Below are 20786 nucleotides of genomic sequence, written 5' to 3'. Positions count from 1 at the left end.
CACTCAATGACGTCGATACATATACATGACACAATGCTAGACACAACCAAGCTGATATTTAATCATGTGACCATCCAGAAACATTGTGATACGTTTATTACTATCTTGACTTGATCGAATAATACACCCTCGCTGCCAGTTTGTGCTCAATGTTCAACTGTACTATGCCTTCAATCGAACTGAACACACACACACACATATTTATTTATATATAAATGCAACAAGTCCAAAGTATAAGCAAGCTGCTGTAGTGTATATTATAAGTTGCTGTGCACAGAAAATATATGTACGCTACTTGCTGTTGATAAAATTAAAACTGAAAATGGGAAGCAGGAATCTGTCTCGATCAAATACTTACGGAATGTTGAACAGCAATTCTTCATCATCATCGCTTTCTACAAACTAAAAGACAAGAGCTCATTAAAAGAAACATCTAACGGACCTTACCAAGCTCGCCCCTTTCCAACAATCCCTGCTACCTTCCTTTTAACTGCCTTCTTTACCCTCAAGTCCATTTCCCTTCTCTCCCCACCCCATTCTTCAGTTCATTGTACCAATTTTGGCCGACTTTGGCCCACACCTCCCACCCCTCTTGCCCAACTCATCTTGTGGCTCTGTTTATCATCCAACCCTTTTCCCCCTTTAGACTGCCATCACCCTTCGGTTACACAAGTAAAGGTAACCTTCTTAGAAGAGCAACTTTAGTGTAGTGCCTGCCACCTGGATGGATAGGCAATTCTGATTTGTGACACACCTTCTCCCGCAGTGGTCTTGATGTGCTACATCTGTGCCAATTGAATAAAATACCAGCATCCCTTCCTGGAAACTTTGAGATAATCCAGTGTGTTCCACATTTTGAAAATAAAAAGTTCACAATCTGTATCCATAAAGAAACCCAAAAACCTCATTCCAGAGGAACTCTGCTATGGAGTTTGGTGTCCATAGTATCAGATATTAACATTAAATGGATCACCTCATAAGAACACTTGTGCTGAACTCCATATGCTAGCAAAGTTAGGCCAAGGAAGTTAAGGGTTCTAAGTTTACTTCTTGACTTAGACTGGACTGATTAAACGTGCATCAGTCTGATAGCAGTTGGCAGCTTACCCAACATACAGCGTACAAATACTTGACTCTAGGTGAATATACTAACAATGGAGAGGTTATTATTTTTTAATTTCCTGACCATTCAAGCAGATACCTCGTTTCATGACTATCATGACAAGAGAAGCGGACGCGCAACTATAATCAAATGTTACTAAGCAGTCAAAAATAAATAAATAAAATAAGACAGAGGAACTGGACTTGTCTATGGGCGGATTGCTCGCCTTTCAAAACGCCAAAGTAACCACCACCAGCATGCCATGAATCACAATCCTTCATCGCCAAAGGACTGAACAGCCCAATGCACCCTTACTCCACTTGTTTCTTATCCCAACAATGAACAGGAGTAGGGTGGGGGGGACGAAGAGAAATCAATGATGACTAAACACACAGCAACATGGATGGGAGGATGAGACCGGGTACCCGGAAAAAACAAAGAGAACACAGGTACAGGGATACATGTGAACCTTGAACAGATGGCCAGGCCGGACACTGTTCAGAACCCCTAAAAAAATAAGAGTACTCTAACTGAACTAGATAATGAACCTAATCAAATATATAAAGACGAGATCAGGCAACTATACTGATATGTCAGCTCTAGGTTCAACTGTAGAATTACACAAGGGTTAACATGAGTGTACACAGCCCCTCCATCATGAGTACAAGCACCCACAAACTCACAGGAAAGGCAATAACCATTACTTGCAGTATGGGGTCCGGTGAGACCACAAGTGGTAGCACAGACTTCCACAGCCGCCATAGGTTAGCTAAAGGACCAGAAGACCCACACTGTCCATGCAATACACCCAGCAAAGACAACCAATACATGCATCAACCTCACATAGGTCTGGATTACAGGTTGCAAGTATAAGCTCTCCGGCCCTTCACGGGCCCCATTAGCAGAGAAATCCATTGAGTCATTTCACCCCACATTTATTCATTGGGTCAGGGCATACCCACAATCTTTACCCCAAGGAGCACAGTCCCGCTGCCAGCTCCATAGCTGCAGACAAGTTCTCCACTTAAGAACTAAGAGACCAAGTAACGAAAACGGTGCTACTTTAAATAAAATATATGCTTTGTCTGAGGTGTTGCACCATGTATTTTTGAGAGAAATTAATGAGGGACCATGTCAGGTTCAGTATGTTGGAAAGTAACTCACAGCCACCATAGGAAGTCTAATTTCATTTAAGCAGCTACCTTGGTCACTATCAGTTGAGGATATAAAGATTAAGCAAGGTGCATAGAGAGGAGGAGTTTCTTTCGAGACCTCAACCAGGGTATCAGGTTATTAGGTCTGCCGTGGTTTATTTCACACAACGATTTTAATCCATGGAGGGACAGCAGAATGGTGGAAAGGTTTCAGTGCAGGAAAACACAAAGCTCCAGTTATGGCCCTTTTATTGGTCAAAAAGGTAAATGTCATGGCTTTGGGAGCACAGCTCAGAGGGCAGAACACATTTTTCTTCTTTCGTGCAGCAGCGCAAAGTATGTGCTTGAGAGTGATGAGACCAAAAACCTCTTCTTTGCTCCCTCGGATACATCCCTTATGGTCACAGACTAAAGAAGAGAGGCCTGACAGCTGAATTCACTAGTACTGCCGCATATAACATGGAGGATGGTCGACGGTCTCTTACAAGACGAGTCTGCAGTAAACAAGCGAAGACATGAAGTTGCACTGTAGTTATGGCGCTGAGGTAGGAAGAGAATTTTTCAGTTAAGGGTCCTAACGAAGGCCCAACAATAAGATGATTCCTTGAGCACGGGCAGTATTTAAGTAGCAAAAACAGTAAATGTCTAGTCCAAAGAAGAACCATTTTTCAATGAAGCATCTTACTAGACATGCAGCTAGAAGAAAGTATTTGTGCTCGTTGAAGCCAGAACATCATCCATGGTCACATTTAAGAGGGATGAATAGCAGTGAGCTACTCAATGGTGCAATGTACGCAAAACACTGCTTCTCCCTCTCTGCCCATGAATCTAAAATCTAACGGCAACGCGAAGTTCAGAAGAGGGCAAGCAGTTGGGGCAGTGCATTAATTATGAACTGGTCAGAGGATTGCTAGATACCTCTTTCTTGACTTTATTTTGATTGTAAAATCAACCGTACAGCAAATAATAACCTGGAAGTCCCTGGCATGACTTGGAGAAAGCAAGTACAGCGAGTATAAACAAAGGAGCTGCAACATTGACATTCAGAGGTTCAAGAATGAAAGCAAGGAATACAACAGCATAAACAGCACGTACATTTTCTATTATATCGTCCCTTGAGGTGAATAGGGAGCCTGCCCCCCAAAAAGAGAACAGCAGCAGATACAAGCACACATGCTGAGCACTTTGTGAGAACACAGATCGACTCACAAGCAGAGTAAGTTGTACACTCTTCCCAGACCGCCTGAGTGCCACTCATACAGCGACTACATCCTCATCCACCTATCAGCCATCTCCGTCTCAATGGACCTAGCCAGAAGGGACTCCAAATGTCTTTTGGGCAGCTAGACTGGGAACAGTTTGAGGTAGTTGTCTGGATGTGTATTACAGTATGCCATGTCTCTATGCCACTCCTGCAACTTTAGGAGCTGTCCACAGGCCCAACGCACAGCTATCCTATTCCTCGCAAGAAGCAGACCAATGGCCACCAGATGCCTGGTGGATCCCAGAACCTATCGTACCTAAACAGTGCCAACAAGGGTGTCAACTCCACATGTTCATCAGTGATCTCCCTGAGCTCTTCCAGCACAGCCTGCCAAAACCTCTGCACCCCCAGTCAAAACCAGGTAATATGAGCAAACCCAACCTACGCCTCACTGCACCAAGAATAAGGTGAACTGTCACGTAAGCCATACATCATATTGTCGCATTTGAAATGTAGTACTCCGTGCCTGCTATTCAAAGAAACAGAATTTAGGAACCTGGCATGAATAGTACCACTGCTTGTCACTGTTGGCGATACTCCGATCCCTTGGCCAACCGAGCAAAGCTATCGTGATTGCCGGCCCCTGCGCCGCATGCACAAATGCAGAGCTGCGCCACGATGTGGCAAGGCACACCCATCTGGATGGCCACTGTCAATCTGGAACCTCTCCGATGTATCCTGCTCAACGCCCGATCCCTCTGCAAACAGGAAACCGAAATCATCACCTCCCTCTCACCAGACGTAGCCTTCATCACCAAAACCTGGATAAACCTCTCCTTGAACACAGACATTGCCACTGCAAACCCGATGGCTACAAGATCAAACACGGTGGGGAAATTGCCATCATATTCAAGAACACCATTCGATGGATCGCCCCCAACGATGGCACCTCACCCCTCATGGAACACCTCAATTTCCAACTGATACCAAAACTTCCTTAAGAGGCACCATAATAGACATATCCCCCAGGACTCCGGGCAGCCTTCTGTGACGTCATCCCCAACATCATCGCATGACTAGCCATCGACTCCAACAACTACGTTCGACTTGGCGACCTCAATTTCCACATCGACGACCCCAACAACACTAACTCCACCATCATCATTGAGAATTTGAGCAACACAGGCCTCACCCAACTGGTCAACGTACCCAGACAGACAAGGCCGGACACACGCTAGCCTGCTCCTTACCTCCAGCAACAGTCAGATTCAGCTACATCACAGAACTCTCCTTGTCCGACCACAGCATCATCCACTTCACCATCTCCGACGCCCAACACACCACCACCAAGCACCACAGAGCCGACTACCGCAACTGGAGCAGTTACTGAATCACAGTGAACGCAGGCCCTCAACTTATCCAAACCCAAGGCCTCATCAGACCTCGACCAGGCCGTTCTGAACTTCTCCTCCTGGATCACCAAATGCGTCAACTCAGCTGCCCCACTGAAACCAGCCAGGACCAACAAAACCAAAAATTACAACAGAGCACTCCTCGACAGCAGGGAAACCGCTGCCATGATCCTCCTCGACCTATCAGCCACATTCAACACTGTTTCCCACCACACTCATTAAGAGACTCCACAGCATCAGAATACAAAACAACCCCTCAAATGGATCGCTTCCTTTCTGATAGGACACACTCAGAGCATTCAACTACCTCCTTTCACCTCCGCACCCAAGAGCATCATTTGCGGCATACCCCCAAAGGTTCATCCCTCAGCCCAACTTTGTTCAATACCCACATGAATCCTGAGTGAAGGTGGCTCTGTATATACTGTATCAAAATGAGATATAGTGTGCACGGAGTCCAGGGGTACCCAAGTGGCTTAACAGAGGCTAAAGAAGATAATACTAATGCTTTCTTCTCTGGTAGTGTGGTTGAGCAGTTAGGCTTATCAGAGGGCAGTGCAAATTATTTGTTGTACACACACTCAATAAATGAGGCACACACTCAATGACTAACTCCAGGCCAATGTATTTATATTGGAAAAATATATTTTGTTACTATATTTCTAGAACCAAAAGGATCTTGTTGCAGGTAAGTACATTTGCAAGTAAGTATCAAACATGTATCAATAGCACTTTGTTTCAGTTTGGCAAAGAAAACTGTTTACAGGCAAGTAACATTTTTCACTTTTAAAAGTTGACACAAATCAATGTTCAGAACAGTCCTGCGCGGGGGGGGGGGGGCGGGGGGGGGAGTGTTGGTGCAGTTTTGAGCTAAGTACTCAACTTACAGTTCCAGTCTCTGGGGGGGTTAGGATGTCCACTGGCCAGGGTTCAGGCTGACCCCAAACTCACACCACCAGCAACAAGGGGACGGCCGGGTGCAGAGGTCAAAGTGGTAGTTAGATTTTGAATGGGATCCTATGGAGACCGGGGGCACTCAGAAACAGATGAGCTGGAAGGTGAGTAACCGCGACTTCTGAGGGCAGATCAGGGGGTTTAGGTGAGCATCAGAGGTGGGGGGCACAGGTTGGCACTAAACACACACCCTCAGCAGCACAGGGGCGGCCAGGTGCACACACAGCGTTCAACTCCCAGTGCTTTTCAATAGGGGGGAGCCCAGGGGTCACAAAGATGCTGCACGCAGGGGGTCGGTTCCAGAAAACCACAAGCTGGACAAGGAGGAGAGCCCCCTGCTGAACGCTGCTGGACCAGTAGTCTGATTCTCCAAGGCCAGGGGGCTGCGGGTGCAGGGGTACCTTTAGGTGTTGGGAATCTTCATCCAGTTCTCTTGTGGTAATGGGGGTCCTCCGGATTTAGGCTGCAGGCAGTTGTGTTGGCAAGGAGGGTCAACCCAGGGTGGACACAAGGTCAGAACCGCTTGGGAACCTGGTGTGGACCGGTGGGCCACCTGGACACGGGCCATAGACGTCGGGTGCAGAGTGGGCAGGACCTGTGGATCCAGGGCAGTTCATTTGAAGGGTTTATGAAGGACATGGCTGCTGTCCTCAGTAGTTCTTGGTCCTCTGGTGGGCAGGCAGTCCTATGGGGGTTTGAAGAGGTCGTTGGTCCTGCTGGATATATGGTCTTTGGGTAGCAGAATCCTTGAAGTTGCAGACAGGCCGGTAGGGATGGGGTCAAGTCATTTGTCATCTGGAGTCTTCACTGCTGGGGGTTTGGCTTAGCAGTCCTTCTTGAGGTCATCAGGAATCTGGTGAGCAAGGTTCAGGGGAGTCCTTAAAGCCTAGATTTATGGGTGCTACGGTGCTCAGAGGGCAGTAGCCAATGGCTTCTGTCCTTGAGGGTGGCTACACCCTTCCAGTGGCCACTCCCTTTGCGGGGGCACACTCCTAACCCTATTGGTCCATGTCCTACAAATAAAGATTGAGGATTTAACAAGGAGGAGGTCACTTCAGCTCTGGACACCTTAGGAGTGGTCCTAGCTGGAGTGGTCACGCCTCTCTGTTTTACCTAATTTTCCTGCCAGACTTGCTGCCTAAAGTGGGGCTTTGTCCTTGGGACGGGCATCTCTGCTAGCTGAAGTGCCCTGGGGCACTGTAACAAGAGGCCGTACAAGCTTCACAAACAGCACCTGAGGAAGATTAAGCTCACCGCCAAGTGCTACAGTTCCTGCAAAGGGGGGGGGGGGGGGGGGGGAGGGGGAGTGAAGCACCTCCACCCAGAGCAGGCTTTGTCTCTGACCTCAGAGAGCACAAAGGCTCTCACCCCGTGAGGTCAGAAACCTGTCTTTTAGCGACAGGCTGGCACTGACTGGTCAGCTGTACACTAAAGGGTTGGTTAAAATACAGGGAGCATCTCTAAGATGCCCTCTGAGTGCATTGTACAATAAATCCAACACTGGGATCAGTGTGGGTTTATTGTGCTGAGAAGTTTGATACCAAACTTCCTAATCTTCAGTGAAGCCATCATGGAGCTGTGGAGTTCGTAAGGACAAACTCCAAGCCCAGCCCATGTACTTAATATGGCCACAATGCACTTACAATGTCTAAGAATGGACTTAGACACAGTAGGGGCATATTGCTCATGTATCTATGCCCTCACCTGTGGTATAGTGGACTCTGGCTTACGGATGTAAAACCTGCTAGAGGGGTGCCTTATCTATGCCACAGGCAGTGGTTTGTGGGGATGGCACCCTGGAAGGGGTGCCATGTCGACTAACTTTTTCTCCCCACCAGCACACACAATCTGCAATGGCAGTGTGCATAAGCTTGAGGGGTATCTCAGGGTGGCACAATAGGCTGTAGCCCTTAGGGACCCTCCCTGGTCACAGAGCCCTGGTACCTTTTACAAGTGACTTAGCTGTGTGCCAATTGTGGAGACAATGGTACAGTTTTAGGGAAATAACAAAGGTGCTGGAGCCTAGTTAGCCAGATCCCAGCACAATCTCAGTCAAGTCAGCATCAATATCAGGCAAAAAGTGGGGAGGGGTAACCATGCCAAAAGGGGCACTTTACTACAACCCGCGGCCGACATGATTAGACCCCACTGACTCAACATCATTTCCTACGCAGATGATATTCTAGTGATCTTCTCTCTTATTAAATACCCCTCCTCCACACGAACCAACTTCGCAATGCCATGACCACCGTAGCCAAATGGATGAAAACGTACTGCCTGAAGAGTCTGACAAGTCGGAAGTCCTGATTTTCTGAAAAAACACCTCCATATGGAACCATAGCTGGTGGCCATTTGAATTTGGACACACTCTCAGGCCTACTGACCATGCTTGCAACTTTGTCATCATCCTCGACAGTGAGCTGACCATGAAGCAGCAGATCAAATCAGTTGCCTCCTACCAGATACACACCCCCTGCATAATCTTCAGGTGGATTCCAGCCAACAGGAAAAAAACCTGTCACCCAGGTCCTTGTCACCAGTGGCCTTGACTACGGTAATGCTCTCTGTGCCAGCATGTCCACCCAGCTCCTAAAGAAAACACACCGCCACCAGATTGATCCTGGACCTTCACAGGCGCACCCACATCTGCCCCCCGCCTCAAACCTCCACCGACTCCCCATCCAGAAGAGATGTAATTTCAAGCTCATGCACGCCTACAAAGCCATACATGATCAAGGACCGGACTACATCAACCACTGTCTACACTTCCAACCCATCAGACACTTTGTGCTCTTCTTCTCTGGCCCTCGCGCGCACACACACAATCCGATGCAGCAGCTCTTTTTTCCTACTTCACTACCAAGATCTGAAACAACCTACTTCTCCCCCTCCAACCTGCACCATCACTGGCAGACTACAGGAAGAGACTCGAGACCTGGCTCTTCGAAAGACATCACACACCAGCACCCAGATACCCCCAGGGTTGACGATGTGCTCTACAAATGACTGATTTCAAGCAATTGGGACAATGCCGGCAACTCTGGGGGTTCAAGCAAGTCTTTACCCAGGAGGTCACGCATCATATGACGCTCCCTGTAATAATGAATGAAACTGGGTTAAAGCAGTGCGTCTGTCGCTCTGCTCACGGACCTGATGCCAGCTACACATCACCCCATCGCAAAAAAAACTCCGGCCCACGTTCTTGTCCCAGGCGAACTACTAACACCGATCCAAGGACATGTGTGGCAAACAAAGCAAGGATCCAGCCTGCCACACCAGGAAGCGATGCCAAGAGTAAACCGTTCTGTTCAAATAATCGAAGACTTTAGGACGCCGTACAAGCTTCATGAACAGCACCTGAGGAAGAGTAAGCGGAGAAGCAGCATCACGTCCCAGCCACAGGTGTGGTAGTTCCCACGGGCCATGTATTCAACATTGGGCAAACATGCACTCTGCAGCCCTGTAGTAAGTTTTCAAGTCCAGAATGTTCAACCCACCCATACCATAAGGTAAAGTCAGCGTATACCAGCATAGCTGCTGTTGCTTCCCAGGCCAGGCATATCATGAGGGTCCTAAATTACCAAACACTGCATGGGGTAGTAGAACTGGAATATTCTAGAATAAAAACAAGAAACAAGGCAATACCACCATTTTCATTATGGTTATACACCCAGCGAGCAACCAAACGGTCCAAATCCAGCAGTCTACAGCTTCTGGTAGTTTCTGCACTGACTTATCCCAATTGATGAGCCAACCAGAATGCCCCCTAAACAAAATTTCCTCCTGTAGGACCTGAATTAGGTTATGCTCGGGATTGGGGACAAAGAGTATTGTCTGCCCATGCAAATACAATCAAATCGTAATGCAGGAATCGCAGCCCCAGATGTGCACGTCAGTGGCTTTGCCACCCGGGTGTATAATAATGGGGACAGGAGGTATCCTTGTCTAGCACCCCTCCTGATGTCTACAGCATCTGTGATGATGCCACTAACCTGAGTGCGAGCTATCGACTGCGTGTAGAGAACCTGGACAAGCTGGAGAAAGACATCTCCAACTCCGATGCACCGCAGTATTGCCAGCCTGAGCCCCTACTCTACCAAATTAAACACTTTTTGAGCATCTAGAAATACAATTGTGGCACATACTTCAGGGTCAAGAAGTTGGATCACGCCAAAGAGTGTTCTAAGACTGAATGTTAAGGACCAGCCTGGATGAACCCAGACTGCTCTCAGCCAACCATGCCAATAAGCAACAGCACAAACTGGTTAGCCAGTATCTTTGCAAAAGTTTGGTATCAACTTTTAATAGTGACAACGGCCTATAGGATGACCAACAATCTGCTGATTTACCCGGTTTCAATAGAGTGACAACTAGGGCCTCATGCATCGTAGATGGCATGCAGCCCTCCTTAACCATCTCCTCATACAGAGTGACCAAGTGTGGGACAAGCTGGTCTTGATAAGCCTTGTAGAAGGCTACCATCAGCAGGTCAGCTCCAAGTGCTTTCCTGCTTGGCGGACTTTCAAGCGCGGCCCATATCTCCGCTGGATGTATTGGGGCCTTAAGGTGATCCCTGTGTTCTACTGTGGGCCATTTTGTGCAATATGTGCGAGGTAATCCATTGTTGCACGTTCATCATGGGAAAGTCACAACGTATATAACTCTTCATAAAACCGACTGAACCATTCCGAAACCTGCTCCGCCGTACAGAGGCAGCCCATACTTATCCCGCCCCACCAAGATCACATCTTTTTCAAGCTGGGGGTGCAACAGCACCGCTCCTGGGCACTCACCCTAGCCATATGCCCTAGTGGTTGAATACTTCCCTAAGTGATTAACTTCACTTTGCACTATGTCATGGTACTCGTCCAGCTTGACCCGCATGTGTCTCAGCAGACTGCGCTCACTAGTCTCCCTTTGTCCCCGCTCCAAGTCCGCAATCTCCGCCTCTAGCTGTGCCACCTGACCATGCAGCGACTTAAGTACCCCAACATGTTTAGAGAGGATAACCACCTGAATGTAAAGGTTGAAGGCTTCCTAAACTGTTTAGAATGTTTAAAAAAAAAGCCAATATCAATGCGAAAATACTAGTGTATAGTCTGCGTCTGCTCTTCCCAAACCACAGTGTCTAAAAGAGAACACAAATACGGTGGGAAGCGCCACATAACCGCAAGTAGCCGCAGGCTTTCGAATTTCAACTCCAAAAACACTGGCGGTGATCACAGAATATGCATGTTAAAGGTTCACAGCGTCGCACACGCAATATCAGACTGTGGGACAATAATCAAAAATCAATGAAAATGTTTGGATGTCATGCACAGTGGAGTAGTAAGTGTATCCCGCCCTTGTGGAGCCCAGTGCCGCCAGATATTTATCAAGCCATTCTGGAGGGGATCTCTGTGAGGGCACGGGCCACAGCAGAGGGAAGTCAAGGCAGTTCCCTGGAGCGATCCCATTCCGAGCATAGCACACAGTTAAAATCGCTGCCAGAGAGCTGAGGCTAGTTACCGCACTGAATCAGCCTGTCGCTTTGACTGCAATAAAACTGCAGGTCGTCGTAGTTAGGCCCAAACGCCCCCACATGCAAAGCCATTAAGTAGAACTTACAACAGCACACCACCACATACCTACCACCCGGGACCATGCACACATCTTGTAGTTTGACAGCCAAGCCTCTATGGGCCCAGACCAGCACAACCCTGGCATGTGTGGTAAAGTCACCCAGAATCAAAGTCCCTGCATACGGCACTGTGAAAATACACCGCTCTCAGGTGCTAGGTGTGTTTCCTGCAATATAGCTACATTGACTGTGTCGCTAAAAGTAAGCGATGACCTTGCAAATCTTCCTGTAATCATTCAGATGTCTGATGTTCCAGGTAAGGAACTTCAGCAGTGAAGGGCCCTGAGCCCCCGTTACTGCACTTTGCCTATCATCCACCCTTGTCAAGCAACTCAACTTGTTCAATCACACCAGCAAACATATCATGCTCAGCTCGCTGCCAAAGCACATAAAATGGTTGTAAAGAAACAGCACCCTCAACCCCCCCGCAAACCCCAACAGCATACACAGCAATAAAGGTCCCATCCTGAACCCACCTAAAGCTCATCGGAAAGAACCACCAATAAAACTAGGTGGTGTACACATGGAAACAGATGTTACCATGCCAGTTTTCCCTCCCCAACACACACAAAGGCCGCAGGGGGGCGTCCACCAGACATGACGTGCTTAAGTCCATATATAGGAACAGGCATGTTGTTAGACCCCAGGCACCAACCCTCCACAAACATCAGTAGAATAAGTCCCACAGGGTACCATCAGTGGATTTAGTTGCAACGCACAAGCAGCAGGAGTCACAAAGCCATTCCCCTGCCCACTCACCACTTGGTGTCAGTCCAACGTAAGTCAATGTTGCATCCGGAGAGTGTCAATACTAGTGTCCTAGCACACTCGCAACGGAAACTGAGCGAAGGCAAGCAACCCCAATACAGCGGAGTCTGCCCCAAATGAAGAACAGCAACATAGAGCCTCATGGGTTCATGTCCTGCGAGGCTCCAGCTTCACCATCTTCCGATCTGACGGAGTGGTGTTGTGCTTCCATACATGCCCGCTGCTTGAGGAAGGAACTGCTGCAACTGCTTCAGGTCCTCAAAAATCGTGGCTTTCCCGTCCACCATTAACCACAGCCATGTGTGACAGAGCATGCTGTACTCCATTTCCAGCTGCTGTAACTTGTGCTTGGCTGGGATGAACTGCCTCTGAGCCTGCTGCTTGAAATCTAGATACAGCAACAGTTCGGCACCCAAATGACGAAGCACCTCAAGTTCTTGCGCCTTGTGAAGTGCTGCATCACAATCTCTGTAATATACAAGTCTTGCAATTTATAGGATGAGCGATTGGCAAGCTCTAATACGAAGATGTCAGAAAAAGTCTTGCACCCTTAGAGAATGGTGAGGAGTGGTTCCACAAAGTGTTCCATATTGCCTAGGTTAGTGGACTTTGCAAGACCCACTATTCTAAGATTGTTTCAGTGCAAGCGTGCCTCAAGGTCCCCTGTCTTTGCCTGCAGCATGGGCAGTACTTTATCCATCCTTTTCTAAGTTGCCGAAGCAGTGACCTGCTCTTCCTCGGCCTCTGAGAGAAGTTGCTGTACCATGCCTAGGCATTTAGTGTGCCTTTTCAGCCATTCCAGCATATGGTCCATCCTGAAGCATAATGCGTTGATCTTGACATCACTTTTCTTAAGACTGTGTGGGGCACGGCAGAGAGGATCTGTCACAATTCGGTGCCCACCTCTGGATCAGCAGCATTGCATCTGGCCCCTGATGCAGCTGCCCTGTTGTCTTGAGTCCTGGAGATCTTCCACAGGTTCAAAAGTAAATTAGTCTGGGTCTTGTCTGTTTTTCCCATGTTGTCAGGTAATCACACAGAGGTCACACATAGTCCGATCCAGAGTCCAGTAGGTGCAATAGATGCAATCCAAAAGGCGGCCCCTACAGGGATTCCACAACTCTTGTGTCTAAGTTAACAGTCCACAACCATGGTGAGATCACCTGAAGGTGAGGATGAGCCAACAGCGATGGCAGAGTCCGACAGGGTACCCAGCATGGGCGCACCAACTCTGTGAATATCTCAAAGCCCCTCACACCTTCTGGGACCGCCAGCGCAGTCCCGGACAACGCTTACACAAGAGTTTATGGACCAGGAAGAGATAGTCCCTGTAGCACCTCCAACCCAGTGATGTACTGCAGTCAATGCCAGCAAGGCCCACTCCACAACACTCCTAGTTTGGCAAAATACGGTCCCCGCTCAAGGTTCCAGTACAGCCATGCAGCAGACCACTGCCGACCACACTCTTCTTGGGCAGCAGGCAAGTAGAACAATGGGCACAGCTTCTTACTGCTGCCCACCCCTTCAGTAAGCTGCCTGTGCCTGGTATCCCCTGTTGCTCCATATGTAACCAGAACAATCCAAGCAAGGCCCAGGACAAAAATAGTACTCACAGGGCCCCCCTGTCCATACGTGGGGTTCCACACAGTGCCACCGCACCCAGGCCAGTGCGCCGGGCACAGTCTGAAAGGCCACAAGCAAGCTGCACCTTGATCCGTGGGGTCAGGCACCCCTGGCCAGCCACCACCAATGTCCATTCGAGGGGCACGCTCCTCCTGCGTGATTCCCGGATAGCTTTTCAGACACCATTCCCTGGGGACTGCATCTAGAGATGAATGGCACAGGCAAGGCTCACACACAGGCCTCTGAGTTAGATGACTCATGGCAGAGAGCAGCCATAATCAATGTCCACTGAGTGTCCCTGCACCACTTACACAGTCCTCCAATGTTCCTTCTGAGCCACTCCTCAGTCAGGTCGCAAGCCAAGGTATTGAGGCCACAGGCAGCACTCTCTGAAGTCCTAGACACAAGTCGTCCTCTGTTGGCCGATACATAGCCCTGGTCGCACAGTCACTGGGTGGGGCAGTGCGTGCCTGCACAGTGCAGTCCAATAAGGCCCCCCACCTCTAAAAGGGTATGGACACTCAACAGGCAACCCCAGACCGTTGTTTACAGAGGCTGTCACCCAGCTCCACCACAAGCACACAGGCCCAGCCTTGTGGTCCGTGCCGACCTAGCAGGTTCTCCAGGCAAGCAGTGGCGCTGGATGCTCATTTTTCAACACATCCACTAGCACCCTCGGTAGTAAGATGGAGACAAGCAAACAAGTTTCAGTTATTCAAAGCACCAGGATGCTTAAAGAGAGATATACAGCCGAAGGAGCTCGCCTAGATGGGCGCCATTTTCAAGACTGGCAAGCTCCACCCCCTCCCTCCCCCAAATATCCCCCCTCCTCCAAACCCCCCCTACCCCCCCCCAGAGAGCATTGTATAAGCAGATAAATGGCATTTATGATGTTGGTCTACAGCTGAAGGTTAAGAAAAACGGTCTACTAGCCACACTGTAGCCCCCGAGGTATTTGGAGCTCTTCTAGGAAAGGAATTGTGGTTTGAGGGAGAACCCTTCAGAGTACTACGGTAGGGTGGCTTGAACTGGGCATCCAAAGCTCAAAAATCTTATCTTAGGTGGCTACTTTTGTGACACCTCTGTGCTGAATTAAGGCCCATGATTCGAAGACGTTCCTTTCTTTCAAACTGATGCATTTGTCTAGGTTATAGGCATTGGCTATGTGAAATGGCCAGAGCGTGGAACACTGAGTGAATTTTATTGTAGGGTGGGTGCAGTTACAAGAATTGGATGGTACATAGAAATTTCATGTTCTGCGACTTTCACTTCGGAGTGCAAATAGATCATCAACCACTGAAGTGGTGTATGGAGATGAGAGAACCTGTGGCTGCTTCACAGGTCTCCCTCCCTTGCCCTACGGCGCAAGGTAGAAATATCCTACTACTGAAAGGCAGGTACAATCTCTATTATGCTTTTGCAGTTTCAAACCTGAATTCCCTCCCACCCCCCAAACTAGCACGCAAAGGTTATTCAGCTGAATAGGGTCACGTTAGAGATTATGTTTTCATCTGTCCAGCCTTGCTTTTATTTCGACGTAGATGGTTACGCCCCATCTGCTTACAATTTTCTCTATGCACAGCACTTAAAGCTCTGCAGGCCTTCTTTGCTCCTCCAAATGAAAGGCTCTTTTAAAAAGTTAGAAATTTTATAGCAATGTTTTATAAGTTTGTATTAATTTTAATTTCTAATTGTTTTGTAAAAATGGGGAATGTAATTTGCACATGAAGGTTTTTGGGTGCTTACACCATGGTCTTTTTAGATTATTCTTTTATGTGGACCTCCATGGGAGTACCGTATCATAAATAAAATAAACTGAAACTGAAGTTAGAGATGCCTGGTTGAAACGCAGAGCACCCTTTAACTTATTTTAATCCAAGTGCTTCACACTGCCCTTTTATAATTAATAATAATGTGCTTTGACTATGTGCTGGTTTAGCATACCCCAAGGTCTGTCGCCAGGCAATACAAATGTCTCTCTCTCTTGCAGACCAATACAGTCTAGAGTTACATGCGTCACATAACCTGACTGTATGGATTTTAGTAATAAGTTATACAGTAACTAAGGAACTTGTGTAGTCACCACAAAAAAAAATTGTCATATAAAACGCAGCTTGTCTCGTTTCCCTTAAATCTAGTGTTTATGTGTAAACGTGAAGAAATGTGTGCGCAGCAACTGAACACATCTTCCCGCTTAGTACTTTATACGCATTTAAGAGAATTTATTGTGACGTTGTACGAGAGCACAGAAGTCCATCGACAGGTAGATGTGATAGTTTGACACTACAACACCAGCCATGCCTGCCAGAAGTATGCATTCTCAGAAGCCTGTGTCTGCAGCACCTGCCAGCCCACAGATAGCGCCCGCCACAGTAGACATACACTAGGAGGGTTGATGCCACCATGGGAATGACCATTCTACACATTATGTTTTGCCTTCCTCTAAGACACCTTCTTGGGACTAACAATTTAAGCATTCTGCACACAGAAGCAGTTGTCTTCGAGCTATGCTGCCCTTCTTACTCATCCAAGTTCACTTAACATTTTACGACTGGCGGTTTATAATTATCATGCGTGTTTAACTCCAGCATCCATTTTCCCTCACTCTATCCCGTATCTTCATGTTCCTTTCCTCGGCCTAGACCTTACTTTGTTGTTCCAACAAATAGGACCTTCGGACCTTCCGTCTCGGACCTTCCACTGTCCCATCTCCAACCAAACGCATCCCCCTGTTAACGGATGCCACTACTCCACCTCGCCTTACCAAGTTCCCCATTCGCGTAACTTTATCTTGCCTCTGTTCCCCTTACCACACTTATACCATCAGCCGCTTCCAGAAATGTTGCTGTCAGCTGCATTAGCACAGGAGTGGACTAGGGTCACGGGCATCCTTGCCACGATACCTGCCTTTACCCCTTCAGGTTTCCTTTTCTCACTACATGCTGCTCACCGCCCTTCTCGTCCCACTCCCTCATCCACTTCCCACCTTCTCACCTTTCCCCGTTCCCCTCGCTCTTCCCAGGCTCTGAACACCAGCCTCCCGCTGCCCTCCCTCCGCTCGTTCAAACACTCCAGCTTCTCGAGATCTATCCGGCGATAAAGTCCATACTCCAGACCCCGCTCGGGTGTTTCCAGGGGATCTGCATCATGAGAGCAGCCCCCATGTCCGTGTCCGTGCCCATGCGCCATCCGTGATTCGGCGTCGGAAGCACACCACAAACCGCAGCGCTGGAGGGGCCAAATTAGTAACTTCCACTTCCGAGTCCATTGAAATAGACAAAGGAGTTAAGGGGGGTGGGCATCGACACAAAGAAGGGACTTACTATCGTGGGGCAGCACGACAGAGAGAGCGGCGAGGGGGCGTCTCCAAGGCAAAAAAACTGCTTAATAACAACTAGCAGCTAATTTATCTGATTGAGAGGCGAAAAATAGCCTCCGAGGTGCTGAAATACGTGATGCCGAAGGTAAACATTTCCGAGCAAGCCAAAAGGAGACTTTTAATTCTTTAAAGGACACAGAGACGAGGATTGTATGTCAAAATAACGGTGGCTCGTATTATTTATTGCCTTTTTAGATCGAGCAAAGCATGGGCTTTTAACCACGCCCTCCTCACGCCCATCTCTGCCACTCGTCTGTGGGCTTGCCCTTCAAAAATCCTTTGATGACATTGGTAAATGGTTTACGTTTACCTCCTTTGGGAGGGTTTGTTACCGCCTTGGCTATCGTCACTAATAAGTTTGACTGCCAGCGAAATTCATTTTCGTTTTGGGTCTCTCCTCACACTGATGCTCATGGTGGCCGTGGCACTTTGAATCGGCTCACTTATGTGAAACTGGTTTACTTTTCATTTTCAATTTATGTGGCAAGAAAAGTCCGGTTTGGAGTTTACAACGCTAATAGCTCTAACTCGAGCAAATGCGAGAGTGTTGTGTTGTTATGTATGTAATTATTTGAAATACTGAGTTGTTATTTGAAATATGTTGTTGTATTGTGCGCGTGTCTGCATCGCGTGTCTCCGTTCGGATTCGAGAATGGACTTGGAGGAGTTGGAGAGAGATCGGAAAAGTGGTTGAAGAGGAGACACGCAGTGCAGTGGATTCGGCAAGCCTTATTACTTGTTAATACTTAATAAATATTCCATACCAAATATAAGGACTCCGACATTACAGATTTTGGCGACGAGAGAATCGGAAGAGGTTGTAACGACGTTAGAAACCCGAGCAGCACAGAAGGAATGGTATGCATTACCGGTAAGGCTTGCCGGGATATCTAGAGAATTAACTCCGTCTTATTGTACGTGTATTTCGTCTACAGATTCGTTCTAACATCCTTTACATTTTTAATGAGGATGTTGGCAAAAGAAGCGTTACTGTTAGTCCTTGGTGACATTTGAAGCGGCGCTCACCATTCTACTTCACGAGAACTATTGGACAGGATCCAAACTACGTTGCACGTGCTCTTACGCATGCGTGTTAACTTATTAAAGGAAAGGTTTTGGCAACGCTACCTGTTAACGCTACTTAAAGCCTAAGCTGGAGCGTTTTGCTGTATTGGAGGACGAGGAGCAACCAAGCAAGGAAACAAAATATAAAGAGTTTTATTTTTCTTGGATTATTTTGGACATGCGTTTAACAAGTGGAAACTTGTAATATGAACTTTATCTATACAAGTACATTTCATGGAACGATTCCTAGTGACATTTATGTTTATTTTATTAGGTTTTGTATGAATGTTTTTTTCATTTTTTTATTTTTATTTTTTCATTCCAGTTATTGTATATTAAAAAAAACAAAAAAACTTTTAATATATAATTTTGAACGTTAACAGATCCAATATGGCTACACAGCAATTTTCCCTTCAGCCTCCACAGACATTTTGGCCAGCTGGTGCGAGTCCATGTATGAAATGGAAGTCGTATTTTCTAAATTTTCTAGAGACTATAGACGAGGAAGGAAGAATGAGTTCAGAAAGGAAGAAAAAGATTTTTCTACATTCGGTGGGCCCTGAAGGACTAAAAATATACGAATCCATGACAAAGATTAGTGGCAGTGGGGACAATAATGTATTTGAGAATGTGTTAAAGGAGTTTGATAATGCACCTAAAGTATGTTTAGGTATCCTAAGATACAAATTTTTTCAGAGAAAACAAGAATGTGGTGAGACGGTGGATGAATATGTTACTGCGCTCAGAGTTTTAGCGAATGACTGCAAATGTGATCATTTGCAGGGGCAGTTAATTAGAGATCAAGTAGTAATGCATACCCGTGATCCAGCAATTCAGGAAAGACTGTGGATTAATGGAGATGCTGAGTTGGACGATATTTTAGCTATTGTAAGGAAAGCTGAATTATCAAGTCGTAGTGCGAAGGCAGTTAAAGCGGAAAATAAGGAGTTTGTGGATGACACAGTTAACAAAATAAAATATAGGGATGTGAGTAAATAAAATAAAGAAAGTGGAAAGAATCAAGAGACATCAAATTTTGATGGTCAAAGGTGTTATCGCTGTAATAGTAGCTCACATTTGGCTTCTTATAAATATTGTCCAGCATTGAAGCAGAAGTGTGTGGCTTGTGGAGTTATAGGACATTTTGCTAGGGTATGTAAGAAAAAGAATAACACTGTGAAGTATGTGGATGGATTAGGTGATAAATCAAGTGAAGATGAGGATAAGATCAATAGGGTCATGCAGAGTAGTAAACTGATAAGCAAGGATCAAATGTTTGTTTTCAATGTACGTGAAGAGTCATGTTGCAGTAAAAAGAAACCAGTATGTTTAATGCGCATAGGAGGGATAGAAATTCAAGTTTATGTTGATTCAGGTTCTCCTTTTACTATAATTAATGAGGAAGTGTGGAGGTCAAAATTTGTTGGAAAATTAGGTAAAGGTTTACAAAAACCTGATATTAGTCCAGAAGGGTTTTCTGGGGAAAAATAGATTTGTTAGGTTTCAGGGAACTTACTTTTGCTTTTAAGAACAGGAAGTCTATTGGAAAATTATATATAGCAAGGAAGGGACCTTCAGTCCTAGGTTGGAAGGACCAGGGAGATTTGCACATCACACTTGATCCGAATAGTTCGGAACCAGTCATGGTAGTGGATGAGGGAGAGAGCATTGCAAAAGAAATGTTAAAAAAATTTCCTAAGGTTTTTAGTGGGAAAATTGGTATTTTGGAGGGTTTTGAACATAATATTGTTCTCAAGTCCAATGCTTGTCCAAAGATTCACAAGGTGAGGAACATTCCCATTCTGATTAGAAGTGAAGTTGAGAAAGAATTAGATAAGTTGAAGGAAGCGAATATCATTGAACCAATCGAATCTTCCGAGTGGATTTCTCCAGTGGTGGTAGCTAAACGTGCGAATGGTAAGATTCGTTTATGCATAGATTTGCGCCACCTGAATAAGAATATCGTAGTGGACAAATTTCCTTTACCACGGATTTCAGAAATGTTGACACTAATTAAGGGGGCTAGATGGTTTTCCACCATAGATTTATCCGCAGCGTACCATCAGATCAAATTAAGTGAAGCGAGTAAAAAGTACACAGCGTTTATTACTCCAGTGGGATGTTTTCAATACAAGAGATTACCGTTTGGTTTAGCTTCGGCAGCTGCCATCTTTCAGAGATTGATGTATCAGTTATTTGGGAAACATACCAATGTAAGATGTTTCCAAGATGACATACTATTGTTTGGAAGGGATAGAATGGAACATGATAAAGTCTTGGAGGATGTGTTAAGTATTCTGGAAGAGAAGGGTTTGACTGTAGAACACTCGAAGTGTAAATTTGGAGTACAGTCAATAACCTATCTTGGTCATGTGTTATGTGGGAATGGTGTGACCATGAAACCTAAATTAGTAGATGCCATCTTGAATTCTCCACATCCTATGTGTAAAGATGATGTCAAGTCATTTTTAGGAATGATCGAGTTCTATGCGAAATTTGTGAAAG

General features: G+C 46.6%; 1 protein-coding gene across 1 annotated transcript in view; it reads right to left on the bottom strand.

Annotated features, from left to right (window-relative positions):
* Nucleotides 1–17109, bottom strand: part of PITHD1 (PITH domain containing 1) — a 36758-nt gene extending 19649 nt beyond the window's left edge. The window contains exons 1-2 of the mRNA XM_069223452.1: nt 16832–17109; nt 359–402 (exon numbers count right to left, since the gene is read on the bottom strand). Coding sequence (XP_069079553.1) covers nt 359–402; nt 16832–17026 — 239 coding nt within the window. The 5' untranslated portion in view covers nt 17027–17109. The remainder of the gene's footprint in view (nt 1–358; nt 403–16831) is intronic.
* Between the last annotated feature and the right edge of the window lie 3677 nt (nt 17110–20786).

Source organism: Pleurodeles waltl, chromosome 3_1, assembly GCF_031143425.1.
Source record: "Pleurodeles waltl isolate 20211129_DDA chromosome 3_1, aPleWal1.hap1.20221129, whole genome shotgun sequence".
NCBI classification, from domain to species: domain Eukaryota; kingdom Metazoa; phylum Chordata; class Amphibia; order Caudata; family Salamandridae; genus Pleurodeles; species Pleurodeles waltl.
The sequence above is the reverse complement of the archived record's forward strand: the minus strand, read 5'-3'. Positions and strand labels throughout refer to the sequence as shown.